This window comes from Hemiscyllium ocellatum, chromosome 2 (genome assembly GCF_020745735.1).
Source record: "Hemiscyllium ocellatum isolate sHemOce1 chromosome 2, sHemOce1.pat.X.cur, whole genome shotgun sequence".
In the NCBI taxonomy this organism is placed as follows: domain Eukaryota; kingdom Metazoa; phylum Chordata; class Chondrichthyes; order Orectolobiformes; family Hemiscylliidae; genus Hemiscyllium; species Hemiscyllium ocellatum.
The window spans coordinates 127,953,140-127,978,605 of record NC_083402.1 but is presented as its reverse complement, the minus strand read 5'-3'; the positions used below and the strand labels follow the sequence as shown (position 1 = coordinate 127,978,605).

The window sequence follows — 25,466 nt, the reverse complement described above, 5'->3', positions numbered from 1 at the left end:
GTTGCCCTTGTCCTTCCAAATGTTAGTGGTCATGGGTTTGGAAGGTTCTATGGACCCTCGATGAATTTCTGCAGGGCATCTTGTACATGGTACACACTGCTGCTGCTGGGTGTTGGTGATTGAGGGAATGAATGTTTGCAAGTATTGTGCAAATCAAGCGGGCTGCTCTGTCCTGGATGGTGTCAAGCTTGAGTGTTGTTGAAACTGCACTTATCCAGACGTGGAGAGGTATTCAATCATCCTCATACTTGTGACTTGTGGCTGGAATTTGGGGAAATCAGGAAAGGAGTTACTTGCTGCAAAATAACTACCTCTGCTTCTTGTAACTATTGTATTTATATGGCTAGTATTGTTCAATTTCTGGTCAAGAATAACTTCAGCATACTGAAAGTGTGGGAATTCAATGATGATAATGCCATTAAATGTCAAGAAACAATGATTATATACTCTCATGTTGAAGTTAATCATTTCCTGGCATTTGTGTGGTATGAATGCTACTTGGCAATTTTACACCTTCAGGAGAAAGTGAGGACTGCAGATGCTGGAGATCAGAGTCGAGGGTGTGGCACTGGAAAAGCACAACAGGTCAGGCAGCATCCGAGGAGCAGGAGAATCAATATTTTGGACATTAACCCTTCACCAGGAATGGTTCATTATGGTTTAATCTGAGGGTCACTATACCTCAGGTGAGGGGAAAGGTTGACAAAGAAAGTCCTTTAATGCCAGTGTGAGAACTGAACTCACAGTGTTGGCATCACACTGATTTGCATATCTGGTATGACTCCAAAACATGAAGAGTTTTCCCCGGATTCTCATCAACTGCAGTTTTGTTATGAGTCCTTGATGCCATGTCAGTCAAATGCAGCCTTACTGTCAAGGGCTGTCCCTCTCACCTCACCTCTGCAATTCAGCTCTTTTATCCAGGTTTGAACCTAGGCTGTATTGAGGTCAGGAGCTGAGTTGTCTTGGCAGAACCCAAACTGTCCATCACTGAGCAAGTTTTTGTTGAGCAAGTACTGTTTGATAGCACTGTTGATGATGCCTTCCATCACTTTACTGATGATTGTGAGTAGACTGACTATTTAATTAAAATCCTCAATATTGATTCCAAATTCCAATTGGAAGAAACACTGAGGTGGCAAGAGTGCAGAACGTACTCTGGGTGGAGGATTTTTACATGCAACACCAAGAGTAGATTAGCAACAGCACCACTGATTAAGTTGGTTGAGTCCTAAGAAAACATTGCTCTAGACTTGGTTTGTGATAGGTGGTGAGGGAATCTGCGATCCCATGGTCCAGCATAAACCCAATTCTACCACTCCATCATGCGAGAGGACCAATCCTGGTTCAGTGCAGGGGGATATGCCAAAAGCAGCACCAGGTATCCCTAAAAATGAGGTGGAAACCTGGTGAAGCTACAAAATAGGACAACTTGCATGGCAAACTGTATAATCAGAGTGTTAGAAACAGAGCTAAGCAATTCCACAACCTCTGGGTCAGATTTAAACGCTGGAGTCCTGCCACATCCAACCATAAATTGAAGGGACAATTAAACAACTCACTGGAGGAGGAGGAGGCTCTACAAAAACCTCCAATTTCAATGCCAGAAGAGCCCAACACATTAGTGCAAGTGGTAAGGCTGAGATATTTGCAACAATCTTTAGCTAGAAGTGCAAAGTGAATGATCCACCTCAGCCTTTTCCAGAGTGTCCCAGTGTCATAAATGCCAGTCTTCAGGCAGTGGGCTCTGACAACATTCCAACAAAATTACTGTTTTAAGAAAATAGTGATAAAATGGATAAATATGTGATCATGATAGATCTAAACATTTCAGATTATAATCATTTTTTGTAATGGTTTGGGATAAATCTACTACAAGGTGGAGCTGCACCATTGTGTCAAGGGTTGGGGGGTTGGGGGGGCGGGATTATTGACCACTCTGCATGGTCAGCTGTGAAGGTTCAATATGATGATTCAGAGAGGAGTGAAATCAAGCAGAGTACTTCTTGTCATCACTACGCAGTGACACCTGCTTCTGTGTAATTAGCAGGTGAGAACAGAATAAAATTATTTATACCTCACGCTCTTCCTTATATTCACACAAAGTATCGGAGAGCTGTGGTGTTCACCTCTGATGAAACCACCTTCAGGAGAAAAGCAGGAATGGATAGTTGAAATAAAAAAAAATCACTCCAGCATCTCCAAATCTATTTTGTCATTGTAAATATTTGAAGCAGGCAATAGGATAGAGCTGAAACTCTGACCATGACCAATCCAGCTTAGATGTAACCCTTATACACAGAAAATCGCCCTCATCTGATGTAAATATTTGGTTCTACAATCATCCAGTTCACAGACAAAGTGGGAGATGAATCAAGCTCAAAACAATAGGCTCAAAACATCCTTACTTAAATGAATTATTTTATGTAATTTAATCACAAACAAAGAGATGTGGGTCCAGAATCACTCCAAAATTCAAACTGTGTTGATGTCTCTGTGGTTGAGGGAAAAAGAACCTCTACAATCCCAAGATGACCCATGTAGGGGAATGGGTCTGGGTGGGTTTCACTTCAGAGGGTCGGTGTTGACTTGTTGGGCTGAAGGGCCTGTTTCCACACTGTAGGGAATCTAATCTAATCTAATCAAAAGACTAGTCCCACAGCCAGGTTGTGTGGCTGTCTGATTTTGATGATGCTTAGCCATGAGAAGAAAGAGGAGGAAAGTTGGCCAGAATTACTGTTTTGAATGCATGTTCCATAGAGCTCAAAGAAATGTGTTCAGAGTGGCTGCAACTTCTCCAGAAGAAGATAAGCCATTAGCCATGAGGCTCAAGCATTAAAAACTGGCCACTTCAGTGAGGCCTCAGAGGTTCGCTAAAAGCTGAAGTAACCATTATTTCCTGATGAGTCTGTGGCATATATGAATGAAAGTACACACTGGACTTTTTTGTTCTTAAAACAAGTGGTGTGTTTTATTTAGTGCAAGTGTTCACTGTCACTTGTTCATTGTGTTTATTGGGAGGAATGTGGAAATGCTTCAGGGAATGGGATTGAGAAAAATGCCTCTTAAAATCACCTTAAAATCTAAAGTAGTTAATAAATTTAAAATCTGGAGAAAATACCAGTGTTGCAGTCATGTTTGAAAGTGTAGCTCAAGAGTATAATTATATAAAAGTATTAAATTTATTTTAATGTCACAGTGATAAAAAGGGGTTCCCCGAGATTTAGAGTACTGGCTGGCTGCACAGTCCTGCACCTTAAGCCAAATCTTTGCAATTTTACGGCAAACTTGAGGTTACTGCTTTAACTCGACAGGCAGTATATTACAACTATATAAAGCTCACATGTAGTCAATATGTGCAGTTGCACTTCACCACAATACCCTCCAGTACTGACAAACGAAGGTCAGCTTCATCCAGAGAGCTAACATTTATTTGTATTCTTTATTAACTCAGTGTTGAAGTGGATTCTGAGACTGGCATATAACTCACCTCAGTAACAACAATCAATTACTTATACACCAGCCAACAGCAACTGCTGTTTACCTTGGGACTTGATTTCTGACTTTATTTTTAAACATTGCTTTCTTGTCACTTCTTTCTTCTTCCAGCCTGACTCCCATACAAAAACTTCTGTAAATGGTATGCACAGTAACACATCTATACTCATCAAAACTCAAACAAACAAGCATTTTGCATCAATCTTGACGTGTAGAAAATGTAATATTTTTTAATGGCTCCACGCAGGAGTATAATGATAGCAAATTCATGGAATCCATGTTAGAAATGATGATGAAAAACAACATTAAGAAAAGATAATGGCTTCACAGAATAACAACTTGTATTTATGTACTACCATTAATGCAGTAAGACACCAAGGCTCTTCCCATGGACTTTACCAGTTAAATTTGATTCTGAGTCACATTAAGACCCGACTCATTGTTTGGTCAAAAAGGTTGGCTTGAAAGGATATCCTTAGGACAGAGAGAAGTGAGAGAATGAAGAGAATTTTGGCATGAAATCCAGAGCTTATGATTTAAGCTGCTGATGACATGATCACTAATGATGGAGCAACTGAAATAAGGATGCTCAAGATGCCAGAAGTAGAGAAGGGCAGAGATCTCAGGGGGTGGTAAAGATGACAGAGATTGTTAAACATTAGCTCTTATTTTGCTCTGGTAATAAAATTGAGACTATCAGCATTGTCCCTCAACAATGGGTAAATTGTATAATAACGTCCAAATAGGATCCATGTGGTGAAATGCAGAAATTTGGAATGGACCTCAAGATCATTGTTAGCAATCACTTGCTAATGAGTATGATTATCCGCCAAGGAAATTCTATGTCACTGGTCATTGGTTCTGTGGATCCTTCTGTGTGGTTGGTGAAAGGCTCCAAGGTAGTCACACAGAGATCCTGACATCTACTTCTAATTCTGAAGTCAGGGACCTTGGCCATAAATTTCCAATTAAAGAAGCCTGAAAAAGTTGGCACTTCTTCCAGCAAGATTGAGTTTTTAAACAGTGATAGTCATAACTGTCAACATCACTGGCCACGAAATGTAGTGTTAAAGCATAGAATCCCATTCCTTCAGACCTTTTTTTTCAGTGTGACTTCTTTAATCTGATGAATTAAAGTAGCTTGTGGTTATCTGCCCTGTCCACATGCCACAGATGTCCTGTAAAAGGTGCTGTGCTATGTCAAAGAGTCCAAAATTTTACAGCCAATCAAAGAGTACACCATTGCAATGAAGGAAACTCAACAGATGTGAGCATAGCAAGTTCCCACAGAAAGAAATGTGACTAGATCATGACCAGGTAACCTGTTTTTGTGACATTGATGACAGCATATGAAAGAATCAGGCACAACTTGAAGCTGGATGTATTTTGGAAGCTTTTGGAGCACAGTGACATGTGTTGTGAATTGAACACTCTTTAACTCTGTTCTGCACTTGGAATACAACTTGAGCAAGGTCTGATTTCTCAACCACAATGCTCAAAATATTTTCTCTCCATTTTCTCTCCTTGTCTGAATTCCTTAGTGTCAAGAAAGTAATTTATTTTAAATCTGATTATGCAAATAGAAAAAATAATTCAGGTCAGACCTGCGTTGTTTATGCTATTTTTGCTCTGTGCCAGCTGGTTTTGTGGCATAGTGTGGAACTGCCTGACTCGGAATCATAGAACTGTTATGGTACAGAAAGATGCCATTTGGCTCATTATGATTGCACCAGTTCTTCAAATGGCATTAATTTATGATACAAATTCTCTTGTCTTTCTACTGTTTCTATTTAAATAATCAGTTAATGTCCCCTTAATTCCCTAGATTGAACCTGCCTCATCATACTTGCAAACTAGTGACACTTATTTCCCTCAGATCGCATTTAATTCTTACACCTTATCATTCTTCACCCTTTTACAAATGGAAATAGTTTCTCCCTACCTACACTGTCCAGACGCCTCACGATCTTGAAAACTTAAAATCTCCTCTTAAGCTTTTCTTCCCAACAAGTCTCAACTTATCCAATCTATGTTTGTAGCTGAAGATTTTCATCCCTGGAACCATTTTTCTGCACCCTCTCTGATTAGTTCACACCCTTTCCGAAGTGTGGCACTCAGATGGTACAAAATACTCTCATTGAGGCCCATCTATTGTCATATACAAATTCAAGCTAACCTTCTTGCTTTTGTCAATGCCCTATTGAAAAACCTTCAGATACTGAATGTATTATGCATGTCCGCACCCAGGTCTCTGTTCCCACACATCCTTTAGAATAGCTTCCTTTATTTTATACTGTCTCTCCATATTCTTTTGACCAAAATGTATCACCTCTCACTTCTCCGATCATCTGTTATTCATCTGACCACTCCACTGATTTGTCAATTACATTTTAAAGTTCCACATTGTCTTCTTCACAGTTTACTTCAAGGTTCTGCATCAACTGTGACCTTTGGAATTGGAATCAGCAAAATAAATCTATACATCATTTATACTTATCAGGTAAAGCAATGTTCACAACACCAACTTCTGGGGCATTCCACGACAATCCCTCATGCAGTTTGACAAATATATATGAACTATTATTCTATTTCCTCTTAACAAAAATTTTATTCAAGTTTTAGTCTGAGCTGCAACTTTGTTTACATGTCTGTTAGGTAAAAACAATGACAGCAGATGCTGGATACCAGATTCTGGAGTAGAGTGGTGCTGGAAAAACACAGCAGTTCAGGCAGCATCCGAGGAGCAAGAAAATCGACATTTCAGGCAAAAGCCCTTCATCAGGAATAGAGGCAGAGTGCCTGAAGGCTGGAGAGATAAATGAGAGGGGGGTGGGGGTGGGGAGAAAGTAGCATAGAGTACAATAGGTGAGTGCGGATGGGGATGAAGGTGATAGGTCAGGGAGGAGGGTGGGGGAAGGTAGCAAAGAGTACAATGGGTGGATGGGAGTGGGATGAAGGTGATAGGTCAAAGAGGAGGGTGGAGTGGATAGGTGGAAAAGAAGATAGGCAGGTAGGACAGTGCTAAGCTGGAAATTTGGAACTGGGGTGAGGTGGGGGAAGGGAAAATGAGGAAACTGGTGAAGTCCACATTGATGCCCTGGGGTTGAAGGGCTCCGAGGCGGAAGATGACGTCTGTTGCACAGCACAGTCTCACATGCCTTCTGATAGTCCACATACCCATCCATACCGTTACCCTAATCAACACTTACTGTTACCTCTTCAGAAATAATCCATCAACTTTGTGAAGCATGATTTTCCTGTACCGAAATCCAGGCTGTCTCTATTATTATCCCACAGTTGCCCGTACGACTATTAATTCTAGCTTGAATAATTAGGTTTCTAGACACTGAGCCAGAGGCTCAGGGTCCATGTCCCACTCCAGCACTGTTTCCATCTATACAGATCCTGCCAGACTTGCTGAGTTTCTCCAATACCTTTTTTTTTTCAAGTTCTCCAGCATCTATAATATTTTGGTTTTATCAACTCTAGCAGAAGAGAAGTAACCTCTTACATGGAACATACACACATGCTTTGTCTTCCTGTTCTGTCATTACATATGGGTGAGAACTAAAGAAGGAAGGGGTCTATGCCTTAAGTCTATCTTTTGATGTAAACAAATAATGTCATTAACATTCATAATATTGTGTTAGGGCCTCAGCAACAATTCATTATGGATGTATCAGTGACCTGGATGGCATTAACAGTTAGTCATCATTTCTAATTCAATACCATCGCCTCAAGAAATAATGAAAAAACAAAGGAATGAATTAGATCTTTGTCTGAATGAAGCACTGTAAGAATTTATCACCAACCTTAAAACAGCATATAGCAGCTGGAAGATTTCAGAGCAAAGAAAAACAGCTTACAATCAAAAGGAAACCAATGAAACAAGAGGCTGCATAACATAAACATTTTCCCTTCTTTAATGCAGTCTTCTTTTGGCTTTGAAAAAGAACATTGTGAACACGTTCATGAGCTATTAGAACATATCACATTTGGAAATAATACTGAAATGAATTAATTAATTGTGTAAAATTGAACGGGTATAAACTCAGTTTTAAGCAATGGATGTTAAGCCACCATGGCACCTTCTTTAGATGACATGTACAGTATAAAATATTTGCTATCGTATGAGAGGATAGAGGCACTGGAGAGGGAGCAGAGAAGATTTACAAGGAAGATTTCTGCTAGAAATATATGCACATACATACCAGAAAGTATTGACAAAACTGGGATTCCTTTCTCTTAAAATAAAAGATGGGTGATGTAGAAGAGGTCTTAAATTATGAAAAGGTTTTGACATATTGGACGCAGACTGAAAGATTCAAGACCATATGATGTCAGAGCAGAAGTAGGTCATTGAGTCTTCTCTGCCAATCAATACAATTATGGTCAATCTGATAATCCTCAATTCTACTTTCCTGCTTTTCTCCATAATCCTGGATTCCCTTATTGATTAAGAATTTGTCTATCACAGCCTCTATAGCCCTTTGTGGTAAATAAATGTCATCAATTCAGCACTCTTGCAGAAGAAATTCTGCTTCATCTCCTTCTTAAATGGGCGATCCCTCACTCTGAGATTATGCCACTGGTTCTAATCTGTCTAAAAAGGGATAACAACCTGTCCGCCTTTACCCTCTCAAACCTCCTAAGAATTTTATAAGTTTCAAAGAGGTCATCTCTCATTCTCAACTCCACTGAGTGCAGGCCCCACCTGCTCAATGTCTCCTCATCAGACAGTCCCTCAAAACCCAAGACCAATTTAGTGAACCTTGGCTGGACTGCCTCCAATGCCATTATCACTTTCCTTAAACAAGAAATCAAAAACTGTTCACAGTATTCCAACTGGGATATGACTAGTGCCTTGTATATCTTTAGTAAAGCCTCCTTATTTTTATACTTCATTCCCTTTGAAATAAAGAGCAACAGCCCATTTGCTTCCTTATCCGCTGCTGATCTGGATGCTAACATTCTGAGATTCATGAATGAGAAATCCCAAATTCTTCTGTTCTTTAGCTTTCTGCAGTCCTCAATTTAAATAAAATTAAGGTTCTCTATTCTCCTTGTCAAAGTTCATAAACACACATTTTCTTACATTATATTCTTACAGTGTAGTAGATTATTAATACCTTCTAAAAATTCAAATACATTATAATCACCATTTTCCCCTTTATCTACTTGGTTTGTTAGCTTCTCACAGAATTCAGATAAATGTGTTTGGAAGGATTTCCCCTTTTTTAAACCACAATGACGCTGCTCAAACATTAGGCTTATTTCTAAATGTACTGCTTCCATTAGACTCTTATTTTTTCTCAATAAAGGGTAAAGTCACCATAGTTTCAGAGGACCATAGGGGCTGCTCTTTTGTTAGAGAGAGATGACTGGTGGTCTTTAAACCAAAGGTAATCACACCTCAGGTGAGCGGAGACGTTGAGAAGGAGTGTACTCATGATAACTTCAGCTGCTGTGGGAATTTAACCCATAGCATTAATGACACTCTGCATTGAAAACCAGCTGACCAACCAACTGAGCTAACTGACACTCCGAGAACAGATGTTAAATTACCTGGTCTACAGTTAGCTGTTTTTATTTTTGTCTCATTTTCTTTTAATTAAATTTGTTACATTGGCAGTTTCCAATCCTTTAGGAGTTTTCTGGAACCTACGAATTCTTGGAACATTACTATCAGTGCACCTTCTATCTCTGTAACTGTTTCATTAAAATTTCAGGATGCATCCCATCAAGTCCCCTTGTAGGAAAGCAATTGAAACAACATTGTCACCGGGAAATCCAAAGGGGAATTTAAAAGAAACTTATTTGGACAAAGAATGGTGAGAACATAGAATGAATTGCCATTGGAAATAGGGAATAGCATGGATGCTGCTCTGGGGAAACACTGGACGAGCACATGAGGGAAATGGACCAGGGAGTTAGAATAGGAGGTTTTGAAGAGGAAAGATTAGGCTGAACTGGTGCATTATCAATGAGACACAATGGTTAGGCTAAATGCCTGTTTCTGTGCAGTATATCCTCTGTAATCTAGCAAAGTGCAGGAAGCAGGGAGAAAGCAGTGATCTGCTCAATCAAGGAGATACTTTCTGGAGGAAAAGTGCGTCATGTCAGAAAGAGACCTCATAGAGAGAGGTCTATCAACAAAAACAAGATTTCCTGTACTAGTTGTGAATAACATACTTAATTCCAAGTAAATACCAAGTCATGCTTGGAAAGAACTGATATCAGTGGAATAAGGAATCCCTACTTCATGACCTTCTGGGTGCCTGTGTGCTTAAATCTCCCATTACATTCCTGGGAATAGTTGACAGTTGCTTCAAGTGGTGACAGATGAGGTTGAAGTGCAGCTGGTTGAGGTGGAGCAGCTAAGGGAATACTTGAAATTGGCAATCCCATGAATGACCCTGATGCTACTCTGGCATTGTTTGAGACTCAGACATTGACATGGGATATCAAACCTTTAGACCAAGCTCAGGCAGAGACTTCCAAAGTACATTCCTTTGTTGCTATGGAGAATGGAAATGGTACTCCTTATTGGTATTCTACTTGCTGATAAGTTGGAGGTTGGATATATTTGGGGAAGACCAGAAATACTCAATAATCTTGCACTTGAAGACTGGATTGAGGAAGCATATTTAATTATAGTGTTCCAGGGATTCAACATGAGTTGGCAGGCAATGTTCACATTGGAGCATCTGTGTGAAAAGGCCAGGAGGAAATACTGCAAACAGGTATAGATGTTAAATTAATCAATTTCAGATCTCTGAGGTACTGACAATGGTTTGAGGGAACAGCAATAACCTGACACAGCTACAGCAGAGGTTTTATAAGTACATGTAAGACAAAGGAGAGGATCTCCTCACTTTTGTATCTTGGAGCTGATGAATTTGTTTAATTGCATTATTCAACCAGGGATAAGCAGCTGAAGGACTGTCGAGCTGAAGCATAAGGGACGTTCAGATGGAGTTGAGGAGGACCAGGGCCTCTCGTGATAAACCTCTCCTGCCTTGCTTTAACGTGTGGATCACATTATTCAGATCGGGGGGAAGACTGGACTCTCAAACCAGGATGCTGCCTGACCTGCTGTGCTTTTCCAGCGCCGTTCTAATCTTGACTGATCTCCAGCATCTGCAGTCCTCACTTTCGCCTAACATCAGGGAGGTGCCTATTGATGTGGATAAGAATGGTGACCTCAAGCTGAAGAGGTAGGCGGAACCGACTACTGCACAGCAAGGATAGATCCAATTCTTGCTGCCAATCCTGCCTGAGGGATGCTTTAAAGTAGCACTAGAATTGTGACAGGGCTGGGAATTTCAAAGGCGACTCCTTCAACAAGTACAGCCCCCACAGTCATCAGGCATCAGATTCTATCCTCTGCAATGGCCTTCCCTTCACACCACACACTAAAATAGTATGGTCTCTCACCATTAGTCAGCCGAGGGCGAGGTTCCTTCAGAAAGAGGCTTGGATTTATTATCGAGCAATGGATACAGAGCAATGCCCTGCAATGTGGCTTAAATTTGGCAAGATAGTAGCATTATGCTTAATTGTCACAAGAAGGGTGATGTCAACCATCACTCACCAGATTTTCCGAGACCATCTTGCTGAGGTGTATGAGTGATCAATGTCTCTTCTCTCACCCAGCTCTCCATTTTGCAGGGATTGGCCAACCTGCACAGTGTAATCCCAATGCCCTACTGTGAAAGTTTTTTCTTTCACCCTATGATCCATATGCCCTTGCTACTATGATTTGCCTATACTGCTCACTAACAAAGCTTTTCACCATACTTAGGTACATGTGACAATAAATAAATCCACTCCAATCAAATCAAAATCCTTTATTATCACTAGATTGAGCTGTCTATGTCCTCAATCACACTTTTCAAAGTCTGGGGATTCTGGTTGTTCTTGACATGGTTAACACTACAATGGAAGTAAATAAGTTGAGAATGCCTATGGGGTTGAAAGCATTAAAAGATATTTGGCAATCCATGAAAGACTGAGGTAACCAACATTGGCAGCATAATATTCTGTCAGCCTTGGGCCACAAGGGTCTTTGACATGACTCCTTGCACTCAAGGTGCACCGGATTATATGCGACGCTCGAATTGTTCAGGTAGAGGAAATCATCTTGTTCTTTTACCCATCAGTTTCATCACTGTTCTTGATGGCTCATGCTAGCTATCTCCTATTGGTCAATATCAGGTTTTGCTGGTGGGTCACACCTCAAATATAGCAGAACTGCCACTTGACGTAACTCGGAGTTCCCCTCATCACTCCTGGAAGTAGGTTAGCCACGCAAACTGTCAACTTCACCAACAAATATGTTTGCCTCCAAACAATAATGCCCAGAGGTGTGCTTAAGCCTACCTCTTTTTTTTTCTGAGGACCAACACCATGAAGCTCATCTCAAAGATAAACATTATTGTGTTGGAGGAGACCCTTCAGAGACAGTTTGTTTTTACTCTTGCCAAATCCAGGGCAACTTTCATTAAAGATGACCATGGCAATGGGCATTGGGACATACTGAGCCACAGGACTGTAACTGAATATTCCTTATGTCAAACCTCATTTCATCACTGGGACATACTCCAAATCTATCTGCAGAAGTCTGTGGAGCAGAGTGATATCGATTGAACTATCAAGGATGGATTAATTGATGTTTCTTCACAGTATCAGGGCATTGAGTAGGACGAGATGCCTAATTTACATAATTTGAAGATTCATTTAAAATCTGAAGTTTTATTTCCACATTTCCTGTGCTCCAATTTGTTACACTTCTAATCAGGTTTCTGTATAGTTATTAAACCTCAGTTTGTGTACACTGAAGCTCACTTAGAATATGAGACCTGCAATGGCCAGTTTCTCTCCTAACACTTGGAAACAGTCACCAGTTTCTGAGATCTAGCCCTATAAACTCACTGTTTACTTTCACAGGCTGTTGCTGAGGCCAATGCAACTGATCATGATCAGGAGGTGTACAAGAGGTAAAAGCACAAGAGAGTTACTTTAAGTAGTCAGCTCCATGCTGTCTTTATATGGGTGTGTTCAAAATAAGGGCTGTTAATTTGTAGCCACCTATTCATTGTCAACAGTCATTCCTGATTTACAGGAAATATTTCAGTTCCTATTATCACAATCAGAATTCAACATGATTCACATTCTCAGAGAAGCTCCCTCTGCTGCATCAGCACAATAATTCTGACTTCCATCCTGATCATCCTTAGGTCCACTTGAAATCATGTGGACAAACTTGTACCAAAATTTTTCTGAATTATTACCGAGGTCAGTGATTTATAATTTGTATCAAAAATCTAAAATGTTGGTTCAAATCCCAGACCTAATGGGAATAACACAGAACTTGTTTATGAAGCTACTGAAAATGCTGGATCAAATCATAAATGATCAGAATAACTGCCATAATCTGCAAACACTGGTAAGAATTCAAGAATCTCTTGTTAATATTTTGGTTGATTTTTCTGGTACTGGCTGATTTTGTCACAGAAAGTCAGTGATTGTATCTAATCATTGTGTCCAATAATGGACAAGAAGGTGGTCAAAGTTTTACTTTGAACTTTAATATCAATCAGACAAGCGCAGTCTGAACATGATCTCACGATGGGTAATGGTCCTGACATGTTGTCTGAAATTTAAAGTCCTCTCCCATGGAGAATTTGGTGGCGGGGTGGATAATTGGGCAGGAGAATTGCCAGTTAGATCCCACTACCTTCCCTGCTGACTAACGGTAGGCTATTGATGGCATTCCAAACCATCACTAGGCTTTTATCTGGTACCACTAATAGGCAAGGGAATTGTCATGCAGCGTGCTTGAGAGGTAAATCTTATTGAGGTTGCTTATAGGTTTTTGGGGCAGGGAATGGGTGTTGACATGTTATAAGGCATGGTGCCTGATCAAGGGATGCAGCATCTGGAAGGGAGTCCCCGCTAACAGCAAATCCCCTAATCTGGCTGCAGATCCCATTACCTACACTCTCCCTACCACCAGCACTGATCTGCAACTTGGGATTCCAGACCTCAGGCAGACATAGTAACATCAGTAACATTAACATTTAGGATCCAGTGAATCTTCATCTGATATGGACCTGAAGCATTAATTCTGCTTTCTTCCCACAGATGCTGCCAGGCCTGTTGAGTTTTGCCAGCAATTTCTGTTGTGGTTTTAGATTCTTCAGCATCCGCAGTTCTTTACTGCATTACAGCACTATAGGTATTGCCTCACCAAGCATCCTGTAAAGTCCAAACAGGACTTCCCTATTTTCAAACCCTAAACTCCTAGCAATAAAGGCCAAAACTCCATCTGCCTTCTTAATGACATGCTATACCTGCACGCTAACTTTTTGTGGTTCACACACAAGAACACCTAGATTGCTCTACATAGCACTTTTTTTGGAGTGTCTCATTATTTAACTATGTGATTAGATTAGATTAGATTACTTACAGTGTGGAAACAGGCCCTTCGGCCCAACAAGTCCACACCGACCCACCGAAGTGCTACCCACCCATACCCCTACATTCACCCCTTACCTGACACTACAGGCAATTTAGCATGGCTAATTCACCTGACCTGCACATCTTTGGACTGTGGGAGGAAACCGGAGCACCCGGAGGAAACCCATGCAGACATGGGGAGAATGTGCAAACTCCACACAGTCAGTCGCCTGAGTCGGGAACTGAACCCGGGTCTCTGGCGCTATGAGGCAGCAGTGTTAACCACTGTGCCACCGTGCCACCCATGTTTGCCTTTTGACTCTTCCTACCAAAATGCATGACCTCACACTTTCCAACCTGAAATTCCATCTACCATGTTTTGCCCACTCACTCAACCTATTTATATTCCATTACAGCTTCCTTATCTCTCATCACAATATGCCCTCCCATCTAATTTGGTACTGTCAAAGCTTGGACCTTATTAAATGCCTTCTGGAAATCCAAATCCACTACATTCACCGACTACCCTTCATCAACTTCAGTTATATTCTCAAAGAGCTCGAGAAAACATGTCAAACATGATTTTGCTTTCACAAAAACATGTTGATTGTGTTTGATTATATTAGCTTTTCTAAATGTCTAATTTTGTACTTAATAATGGATGTTCACACTTTTCCAATAACAGACTAACTGCCCTGCTTTCTCTCTTCTTCCCATCTTAAACAAAGTGAGGTCACATTAACAGTTAGTTTTATAATCCATTGGAAACTTCCCAGAATCCATCGTCTTCTGGAATATTTTGAACAATGCCTCCGACATTCTTCAGCTAATTTATTTCAAGCATTGTCCATGGTGGCAAGTGCAGTCCTTTCTATGGTCCTGGTGAGGATGGTAGGTGGGGGCGGTCAGACAGATGGTGATGAATACTGATATGATCCTTCTGTTGATTTATTAAACTTAAACCCCTGAGCAAGCTTTACACCTGTTATTATGAAAAACTCTTCATAAATCTGTACAAAAACCAATATAAGTATAAGCTAATTCTGCATGATTCTGAATGTCTGGTCCTGTGCTCATTGGAATCAAAGAGTATTTCAGGCAAAGCAAACTGAGCAGTCAGATGTTTAAACTTCTTGTGCAGGTACCACAGACATACACACATCAGAAAATATCTCACAGACTCAACTCACATCAGCAATTTAAGTAGAGTGGGAGAACTCTCTCCAAATAGAAATATTGAATTTAATAATTAGTATCATTCAAACTTGGAAGGATAAATAATAACTTGCACTTCGATCATCATGAAAGTTGAACATGCTCCAAACCTGTCAAGCTCAGTACAAATTCTGCATGTTTCAATCAGACCAGCTCTCATTCTTCTAAACCCTAGAACAACAGAGGACCATTGGACATAGCATAATCCTGCCAAGTGAGGAATCAGTCTGGTGGATATTTGTCACATTCCCTCTATGGCACATAGAAAGGGAACCAAAGCTCTACTTCAAATGCGCATTCATTGAGGCTCTTACATACCTTTTCTCATTTTGTTGTGCAATAAAGGCCAACTTACCATTTGCCTTTGTATTTGCTTGCTCATGAACAAGAAAAACCCAAGCCTCTTTACACATCAACATTTCAGAAATCCCCAGCATTTCTGTTTCTCCTACCTAGTAGATAATTCTATATTTTTCCACATTCCATTCAATCTGCCATGTTTTTGCCCAACTGTCCAAATCATTTTGAAGCCTCTTTTCACCCTTCTCATAACTCACATTTCCATCTTACATTAGGTTATTCGTAAACTCAGATATAATATACTTCATCCTTCCATCCAAATCGTTGATATAAAATGCACTTTTAATCTTTCCATTTCCTTTTGCGTAGTCCTGGTTCCTTCGCCTTTTTGAACAATCCATTTCTTTTATAATAACTATGCGCTAACATTTTTCTATTTATTCTATTTATTTTATTTGTCCCCTTTCACGTTGATATCTTTATTTTATCTTTTTTTAAGTTGAATTGTCCCTCTCCCTTTGCCTTTCACCTTCAATATAGCTTTTTCTGTAAGTTAGCTCGCTGAGCTTAAAGGTTTGATTTCAGACGTTCCGTCACTATATTGGGTAACATCATCGGTGCGTGCCTCCAGCGAAACGCTGGTGCTATGTCCCACCTCTCTATTTATAGGTCTTGGTTTCTTAAGGTGGGTGATGCCATTTCCACTTCTTTTTCTCAAGGGAAGGTAGATAGGAAGGACTGCACTTTGACTGGAAAAACACACACATCCGAGGACAGGTAAGACAAAACGTGCACGAGAATTCTTCAAGGCATGGCATTCTAACCAGAACTTCACCAATAAACACATCAATTTAGATCCTATCTAACATCCCTTGAAAAAGGAAATGACATCACCCACCTTAATAAATCAAGACCTATAAATAGAAAGGCGGGACATACCACCAGTACTTCACCAGAGATTCTCACCGCTGAAGTGACCTAATATGGTGATGAAATGTCTGAAAACAAACCTTCAAGCTCAGCAAGCTAATATACTGACTTATCATCAACCTATGCTACTAATCTTCTCAAAAATCACTAATGTAGCTTTTTCTTCTAGCCCATCTCTAAATTCATCCTCTCACGGTTTACTTCACCTTTTGAATTTCATAAAGTCCCTACAGCATGGAAACAGGCCCTTCGGCCCAGCAAGTCCACACCAACCCTCCAAAGAGTAACCCATCCTGACCCATTCCCCAACCCTATTACTCTACATTTACCCTTGACTAACGTACCTAGCCTACACATCCCTGAACTCTACAGGCAATTTAACGTGGCCAATTCACCTAACCTGCACATCTTTGGATTGTGGGAGGAAACCAGAGCATCCGGAGGAAACCCATGCAGACACGGAGAGAATTTCTCTTCCAATTCTATCTCTGTTTTTGTGTTATTTTCTTATGAAAAGTTAAAAATCCAACATTGGAGACACCAGCAGACACAGACATTTAAAAAGCAGACAAAAACAAATAATTGTACTGAAAGGAATTCATCTCAGTAATTACAGAGATTCTACTGAAGTAAATAGTACTTCAGACAAAGGAATCAATTTTTTTTTTACAACTAATATATCATCACAACATTAACCATGCTGACACAAGAACAAATTAAACTAGTAGTACAAATGAAGACAGGCATCAGATGTTGGATTCCACTCTCAACATACAAACCTGCTCGTCGACATAAATTATGACATACACAGACAAGATGCAGACAAGCACAAACAAATAAAGCAGATTAGACAACAAACTATACATCCCACAACAAAATCTCAAACACGAAATTAGGGAACAGTATGAGACGGGGGGGGTGGGGGGAGGGGGGCAGGGAAAGGGTGTCAGCATGTGTGATGAAATGAGTATCAGATGGAGTTTGGTACAGAGGATAGGACAGAAGAGGTTGTCATAAAGTTGGCTGTGATTAACAATAAATGGGAGCTACTAATTGACCATATTGTTGGTAAAGTCACCACTGCTGCGAAGTTGCAAATTGTCTGGCTCACTTAAACTGCCAGTCCAGAAACAGGGATTTTAATTATTATTAATTGCCAACAGCAAAAATCACATAGTTAACTGGAAGGAGGGATTTACCATTGACTCTGGGGAGGGGACTGCTGGCATTATGCACAGGGCAAGCTGGAGTCCAGTGGAAGCTGATACGTCTTAATAATTATACATTTGGAAGCAATTTTCACCAACAATAAGATACGTAATTGTATATGATCCTTATTAATAAATACACATTGCACATTTTGAAGTTTTCTGAGTAACTTTATAACATGAAAGAAATTGCAGTTTAGGCTATTAATCTTAACAGAATCCTCACGACATTTAAAAACATAAACAATCTTGAGCACCTTTCCCATATTTTCCCCCGTTAAAAACACACCCAGGCCTTGTCTTTACACGATCTGCTGCCGTACGCACCCCCCCCCCCCGCCATTCTCAGCCACTAATTATTCCCATTAACAGCTACTCATTCCCCTAAGCCGATCTTGAACCACTCCTTTGGCTATCCAACAGCTTTTTCTCTCTGTCTTTGAGCTCTATCTCCACCTATCATTTACTCTTGCCCCACCTCCACCTCATTGTCTGCATAAAAACCATCCTTTTCCTGGCTACCATCAGTTTTGAAGAAGGGTCACTGGACCAGTAATGTTAACTCTGATTTCTCTCCTTAGATGCTGCCAGACCTGCTGAGGTTTTTCCAGCAAATCTTGTTTTATTTCAGATTTCCAGTATTCACAGTTCTTTTGGTTTGTAATCCTTGATTCTGCCTCCTTTGTGGAAATAATTTAATGTATTCTCTTCTTACTGTGCAGGCTGAGGAAAACCATCCTCACTCCCACCCCCCACCACTCCACCTCATCCTCACCACATTCTACAGAGGGTTCACTGAGAGTACCCTGAGCTGTCTGGTTGAGGAAACACACCATCTTGGATCGTAAGACCCTACAACGGATAGTGAGGACAACTGAAAAGATCATCGGGGTCTCTCTTCCTACCATGACAGACAGTTACACCACACGCTGCATCCAAAAGGTGAAGAGCATTGTGCAAGACCCCACACACCCCTCACTCAAACTCTTCTCCCTCCTGCCGAGATACCGGAGAAGATACCGGAGCATTCGGTCTCTCAGGGCCAGACTGTGCAACAGTTTCTTCCCCCAAGCCATCAGGCTCCTTAACACTGTATGATCAGACTCTTTTCCATCTCAAATTCTTTCCACGACTTTGAATTGCTGATAGAAAAATGTCTATTATTTATGATTCTTCTATTACAATGTAACTTGCATGTTTTGCACTTAATGCCACGTACAATTGTGTAGTTTGTGCTGTCCATGAAGCACCCTCGGTCGTGGAGGAATGCTGTTTTGTTTTTACTGTATCAGTTGTATCTGATAGAAATGACAAATAAAAGCTACTCTACTCTACAAACCCTACCTGCAAGGAATTGCATGTATCAATGATCAGAAATGGACAGTCAATACACACTTCAAACACATCCAATAATGCAAAGACACAAACAGAAGTCATGCGTTATAGCACATTCAATACCCAACAGTTTACTTGCTTACGTCAGAATACTGCATATTTGCCCTATGTCAGCACAATAAAGTTCCCAACATCTCTCAATACAAAGGAACACCGCCTGTCTTTCTGCCTAAATAATGTGTTACTTTAGTCAACTTCAGTTTGGCCACATTTGGAATATTGTGTATAGTTCTGGTTACCACACTACAAGAAGGATGTGGACGCTTTGGAGAGGGTACAGAAACAGTATAGGATGTTGCCTGGTTTGGAGGGTATTAGCTATGAGGAGACATTGGACAAACTTGGTTTGTTTGCACGTGAATGTTGAAGGATGAGGACCAACCTGGTAGAAGTATATAAAATTACGAAAGGCAAAGTATGGACAGCATTAGTGTTCATCCTAGGGTAGAAACGTCAATTACTAGGGGGCATAGGTTTAAGTTAAAAGAGGGTAAGTTTAAAGGAGATGTAAAAGGCAAGCTTTTTTTATACAGAGGGTGGCAAATGCCTGGAATAAACCCCCAACGGAGGTGGTACAAGTGGAAACAATAGCAGTGTTTAAGAGGCATCTTGACAGGCATATGAATAGGCCTGGAATGGAGGGATAGAAACTGCACAAAGGCAAAAGTTTTTTAGTTTAGAAAATCATCATATAAAGGAGCTTAGTGGGCCGAAGAGCCTGTTCCTGCGCTATACTATTGTTTGATCAATGCTGTGAATAACATATTGTACATGTACCCACTTACAATTCTTCTTTCTCACATTGCCATTTATTCCCAATATGTGCACGTTTGCTCCCCGCAAGTTTGACTTAGGATATAAACAGTTTGCATTTAAAAAGCTATCGGGGGGGGTCACTTTGAATCCAAAAGTGTGAATATTGAGGTTTAAATGCTTTTCTGTTCATTAAAGAATTGACAATCTCAATGACAGGCCTCAGGCCTGACTGAAACAGTCACAGTAGTGAAACTACGTGTGGTTGAGGCTATGGGATACTGTTGGGACTGAGCAACTAATTTTACACCTGCTCTGTGTTTCACTTGCAACACTAACATCACGGTCACGAGATAAGAGAACAGACGATGAAGTAGAGGAAAATGTTTACCGGCTGCTGAGGCATCGTCGCAGAGAGTATGATGCTCCCCCTGCACAGGTCCTTGAGCACTCACTCCAGGGACCCCAGGCATCCCACTGAGAGTCTCCATCCTCCTCAGACCGAGCTATCCGTGAACTCTGCAACACAAGTTAATCTTTGTCTGAAAATGCATTCATACATTCAAAGCAATTGATTTAAAAGTCTACAGCATCAGCAGAAATGACATCTTCTGTTTTAAGTAAGATTGAGTGTAGTTTAGTTTGTGGGGTTTTAGCCCCAAAGGTAAATTAAACATTATTAAGAATAATATGCGGTTATTTATCTAAGGATAAGTGAACCTTTCATATTCAACTTCAATCCTTTTAATGTGTAAACTTTGATCTTTTTTATTAGATTAGGCTCCAATGTTACATGTCAGTATTTTCTTGGGAATTATATTCCTTGATGAGGGCAATTTAACTTGCAGAAGTAAAAAATTACCTGACGTTTCAGAAAGAAATGTTACTTTTTTAAAAAGTAGCATCAACTCACAACTGTTGAAATGTGAGTCATTGCTGGATTATTTCCTCATTTCAAAATGCCTTCTATTTGTTCACATTCCACTATCTATCATTCAGTCTGTCTCGTCCTCCATCCGCTCTTCAGTGCAGCAGGTAGAAAAGTGATGGGGACAATCCTCTCATTTGTACTAATGTTTGAATTGGAATTGTTCTGCAACTTCGCAATAAAGTTACTGAAGCCTCAGATTCCATCTATTGTGCTGACCTGCAAGGTTAGCTGGTAGATTACACATTAGTGGGGCCCATTATATTATTCTAGAATCTCCAGGATACTCCTAGATATTAATGCGCCATCTATGAGAACAACAATTAACATGAACATTGACCTGTGTAACATCTTGCACAGTTTTTAAATTACTTGTGGTCATCAGATTTAGTTCTCTTTATGGCCTTGTACTTCAGCCAGATTTCAAATGGGGTGTGAATATGGTTAGTGTGAGACTACAGCAATGAGGGAACTCAGTCAAGAGATGAAGGCCAAGTGAATTACTGATTGAATCAGATTTCCAATTGTAGGCAAAGTGTGAATTTGGTGTATAGGGAGAATATAGTGCTTCAACTGGGATTTACTGCAAGAAGTAAACGCTCCAGAGAAAAAAAGGGAGTGGGAGAGGATATAAGGTGTGGATCAACAAATTGATCTGCAGTGAGAACAGTGCGGAATGGCTTCACAAATAGCAGCACGACAGGAGTGCATGGAAAGAAATGCCTTGGTGAGTAAGATTGGAGAATATTTTTAGTTTTTAAAAATAAAAGTGAGCTCTTCACTTTGCACTTACAGGTCCAGTGTTTTTCTTCTTTCTTTACTTAAAAGTAACTGTTTAAGTATGACATTGATACTGGTGAATTTTTTCTTTTAAAACAAAAGACTAATTTGCTAGGTCCACTGCTTTAGTGGTGCAGTGAACAGTGAAGGTGGTTTACAATGGGTCCTTGATCAAATAGGCCGAGACGTGGCAGATGGAGTTAATTTAGATAAATGTGAGATGCTGCATTTTGGAAAGGTAAATCAACACAGGACTTATACCTTACCTTAATGGCAAGGTCTTGGGGAAAGTTGCTGAATAAAGAGACCTTGGAATGTAGGTTCATAGTCACTTGAAAGTGGACTTGCAGGTAGACAGGATAGAGAAGAAGGCGTTTGGTACACTTGCCTTTATTGGTCAAGGCATTGTGTATAGGGTTTGGGAGGTCATGTTGCTGCTACACAGGACATTGATGAGGCCAATTCTAGTATACTGTCTGCAATTCTTGTATCGGTGCTATAGGAAGGATGTTGTGAAACTTGTAAGGGTTCAAAAAGGATTTACAAGGATGTTGCCAGGGTTCAAGTATTTGAGCCATAGGGAGAGTCTGAATATTTTCCCTGGAGCATCAGAGACTGAGGGGTGACCTTACTAAAGTTTATAAAATCATGAGGGGCATGAATAGGGTGAATAATCAAGGTTTTTACCCCAAGGTAGGGGAGTCTAAGTCTAGAGGGCATCTGTTTAAATTGAGAGGGAAAAGATTTAAAAGGCACCTAAAAGGCAACGTTTTTACACAGAGGCCAGTGAGTGGATGGAATGTGCTTCCAGAAGAAGTGGTGGAGGCTGGTACAATTGCAACAAATAAAAGGCATCAGGATGGATACATGAATAGGAAGAGTTTAGAGGTATATGGGCCAAATGCTGACAAATGAGACAAGATTAATTTGTGATATGTGGTCAGCATGGATGAGTTGGACCAAAAGGTCTGTTTCCATACTGTACAGCTCTATGACTCTAATACAATGAACTGTAAAGAGCAGGAAGTCTTGTGTGCTTTATTTAAAAGTTATTTCAACTAAGATAGTGATGGCAGGCTAGTTGTTGTGTCATTGCTACAACATGGATAAGCTGCTGAATACCAATGTAACACAGGACAAACACCTCTGTAGGAAATACTTGAAGCTCCGGAAACCTCAGATCCAAGATAAGGACCTGGAGTCTGTGGCATGTTCACTGCTACATCAGGGAGGGGGAGATTAACTGGTCACTTTGCTGCTGAGAGCAGTCATGTTCTTCAAATTAGATAATTCAAAATTGGCCCGTGAACTGAGACAGGAGAGTGTGCCTGCAGGCAAAGCAGTGTATGAGGACTCAGCAGTCAAAATTGGCCCCGGTACTGAGATTCTTGCAAACTGTGTGAATGGGAGTGGAGACTGCAGGGACGATGAGCAAGTTGACTATGGCTTAACCTTGGTTCAGGGAACTATTCAAGTTGAGGAAGGAATTTGCCATCCTTACTTGATCTGGTCTACATGTGATTCCAGACTCACTGCAATGTGGCTGTCTCATAACTGCCTTTGGGATAACTAGGGATGAGCAATAAATACCGGCCTCGTCAGTGACGCCCTCATCCTGTGAATGAATAAAAAAGAAGTCAAGGAGTTAAATATGTGCCTCAAAGATTGGTTTGGATGGAATAGCTTTGAGTTCATGGAACACTGACAGAGTACTGGGAACTAAGCGAATTTGAGTACTTTAGAATCCTAGAGGCATTCAGACACCCCTTAAAGATTACAAGATGAAAACTTTGCTTTTCTGTGTCACATTTGACTTACCTCCACAGATTAGTGTGGAAAGCACCAGGGAGTGGGAACACAGTTTAACATGCACAGATAAGTTTCAGCTAAGCAATCCTACATTTACTGCAAATACCTTCAGGTCATGGCAGTACAGGTAAACATAGCTTTCTAGAGGTTGCCCAACTGTGTAACCCACATTCAGTCCTTCAATTCACTTCTGGCCAAATCAGGAATTATTTTCAGCAGTGAAAGAATCATCAGTGGTGAAAATGATACTCAACCTTTGTCAAAGAAAAATGTGTGGATCAATCTGCAATGAAATATTTCCAAAATTTGGACATATTATTCAATGAATACCTTTGTGACTACACAGACACTTCAGTTTTCTTGATTGTTGTTCATGAAATTCAAGATACTTCAAAGCACAGAGAAACAGCCTATTCCATCACTCTTTCCTCCAAAAAAACTCAAAATATTGTCCAAGAACAATCCATAATTTAATCACAAACAGCAGTGGTACCCTGTTCCGTGTAATGTGCCAACATTTCTAGGATTGCAGAAAGGCTCCTCAACTTTGTTGAGAAATGAACCCTTTTTTCACTTGTTTGTTCTTTGTAGTGCGGTTGTGTGGGGCTCCGGGTACAGCTGGGAAAAGGGGGTGTGATGTGGTCTCTGTAGGGCTGTGGGTGAGGCACAGGGGATGGGTCAATGCGGGGTTCTTCTTCAAAATTGTGTTGTTCAATTTGTATTTAAACTATTTCAGAATTAATGAACAAGAACATTTCTCAAACGATAAAGTCATTCACTGGTCTTTTATTTCATATTTAAGTAGTACAATATATAAAAGGACAAATTACAGTATTTTAAATTCACTACTCTAATTGTCCAAAAACTGTTATTCAGAACAGATGAAAAATAAGTTGATGTTTAGTGTTCCTGATGTGTATAATGATAATTTGGTTCTAATTCTGAAAGGTATGCAATGAATAGAGAAAGCTGAAATGTGATCTCGTATCTTGGCATGTTAAAAATATGCAGCTACACGCCAACACTTCATACTCTGTACTTAGAAAAGCATTCACGCACCACATGATTCTTTTCCCCACTGGCCATTTCCAAAGCTTTAGTGAATCGTAATTACCCTCAATACAGTCTTCAGTCATGGTCATTAACTGCCTCAGTGGTTATCAGAAGATGCTCCCTCACAATCCATTGCCTCAGGGCACTGATTCACCCTCACTTTCTCCCACTACATTCACATCATTCTCATGCTTCAACTGTGCTAATACAGCTCATTGATGCAGCTGCTCCTGAATTATTTTAATTCGGTCAAAAAGAAACGTCTTTGATTTAAAGAGACACTGCGTCTTTCTAACAGCAATTATACTATAAACTACAAGATGCCCAGTTTTTTTGTTCAAATTCCAGGTGGAAGCACAAGTACTGATTGTCTCAGACATAAGGCAGTCAGAGGTCTGATGTCCATGGGTGTCCTAAACTTGGATGATTGGGACTGTAGTTTTCAGTAATTTATCAGCAGGATAGCCACACTCATGGCACTACAAATGATCTGGGTGATGAGAGTGCCAGTTCAGGGAAGACCATGCAAAGAATTTTAAAAAATCTTTGTCACTGTGCCATAAATCATGATTCCTGTGATATTGAGAAATTAAAAAAGCTTGGTGAAACATTTTTATTAATGTATGCTTAGAATATAGATTTCAGTAGCAGAATGATCATTTTATTGTCTTTCACGGGGTTCAGGAAATGGTAATGGGTTGCCTTTTAAAACTGTTACAGTAGTATGTATTCAACATTAGTGAATGGCTTGTTGGTTAAGGGTCAACCATATGGATTTGGAATCACAGACAGGCTCAGACCAGGTAAGGATGGGAGATTTTCTTCTTCAAAGTTGGAGTTTTACTACGACTGACAATTTAATTTGCAGATTTTATTAACTGCATTCAAATTCCCAAATGGCTTTGACATGTTTTGTTGGATAATTGTCTAAAAAGGGTTAACACTGGAGAATGTCATGAGTACCACCCACTATGATGGACCTGTGGACAAAACAGCTTGGGCATTCGTCTGGTCATCCTCAAATGTATATCCCATGTAATGTATAGCTAGTTGCTAACATGCAATAAACTGTACCTTGTCAACTAGAAGAGATCCTAGTTAAGTGAAGAAGTGTTTTCCTTCTCCCATACTCCAAG

General features: G+C 40.2%; 1 protein-coding gene across 1 annotated transcript in view; it reads right to left on the bottom strand.

The window, feature by feature from the left end:
• Positions 1 to 25,466, bottom strand: part of LOC132825016 (ADAMTS-like protein 1) — a 280,127-nt gene that overhangs the window by 239,269 nt on the left and 15,392 nt on the right. Inside the window, exon 2 of the mRNA XM_060840015.1 lies at positions 20,152 to 20,279. Within this exon, the coding sequence (XP_060695998.1) occupies positions 20,152 to 20,279 (128 nt within the window). The remainder of the gene's footprint in view (positions 1 to 20,151; positions 20,280 to 25,466) is intronic.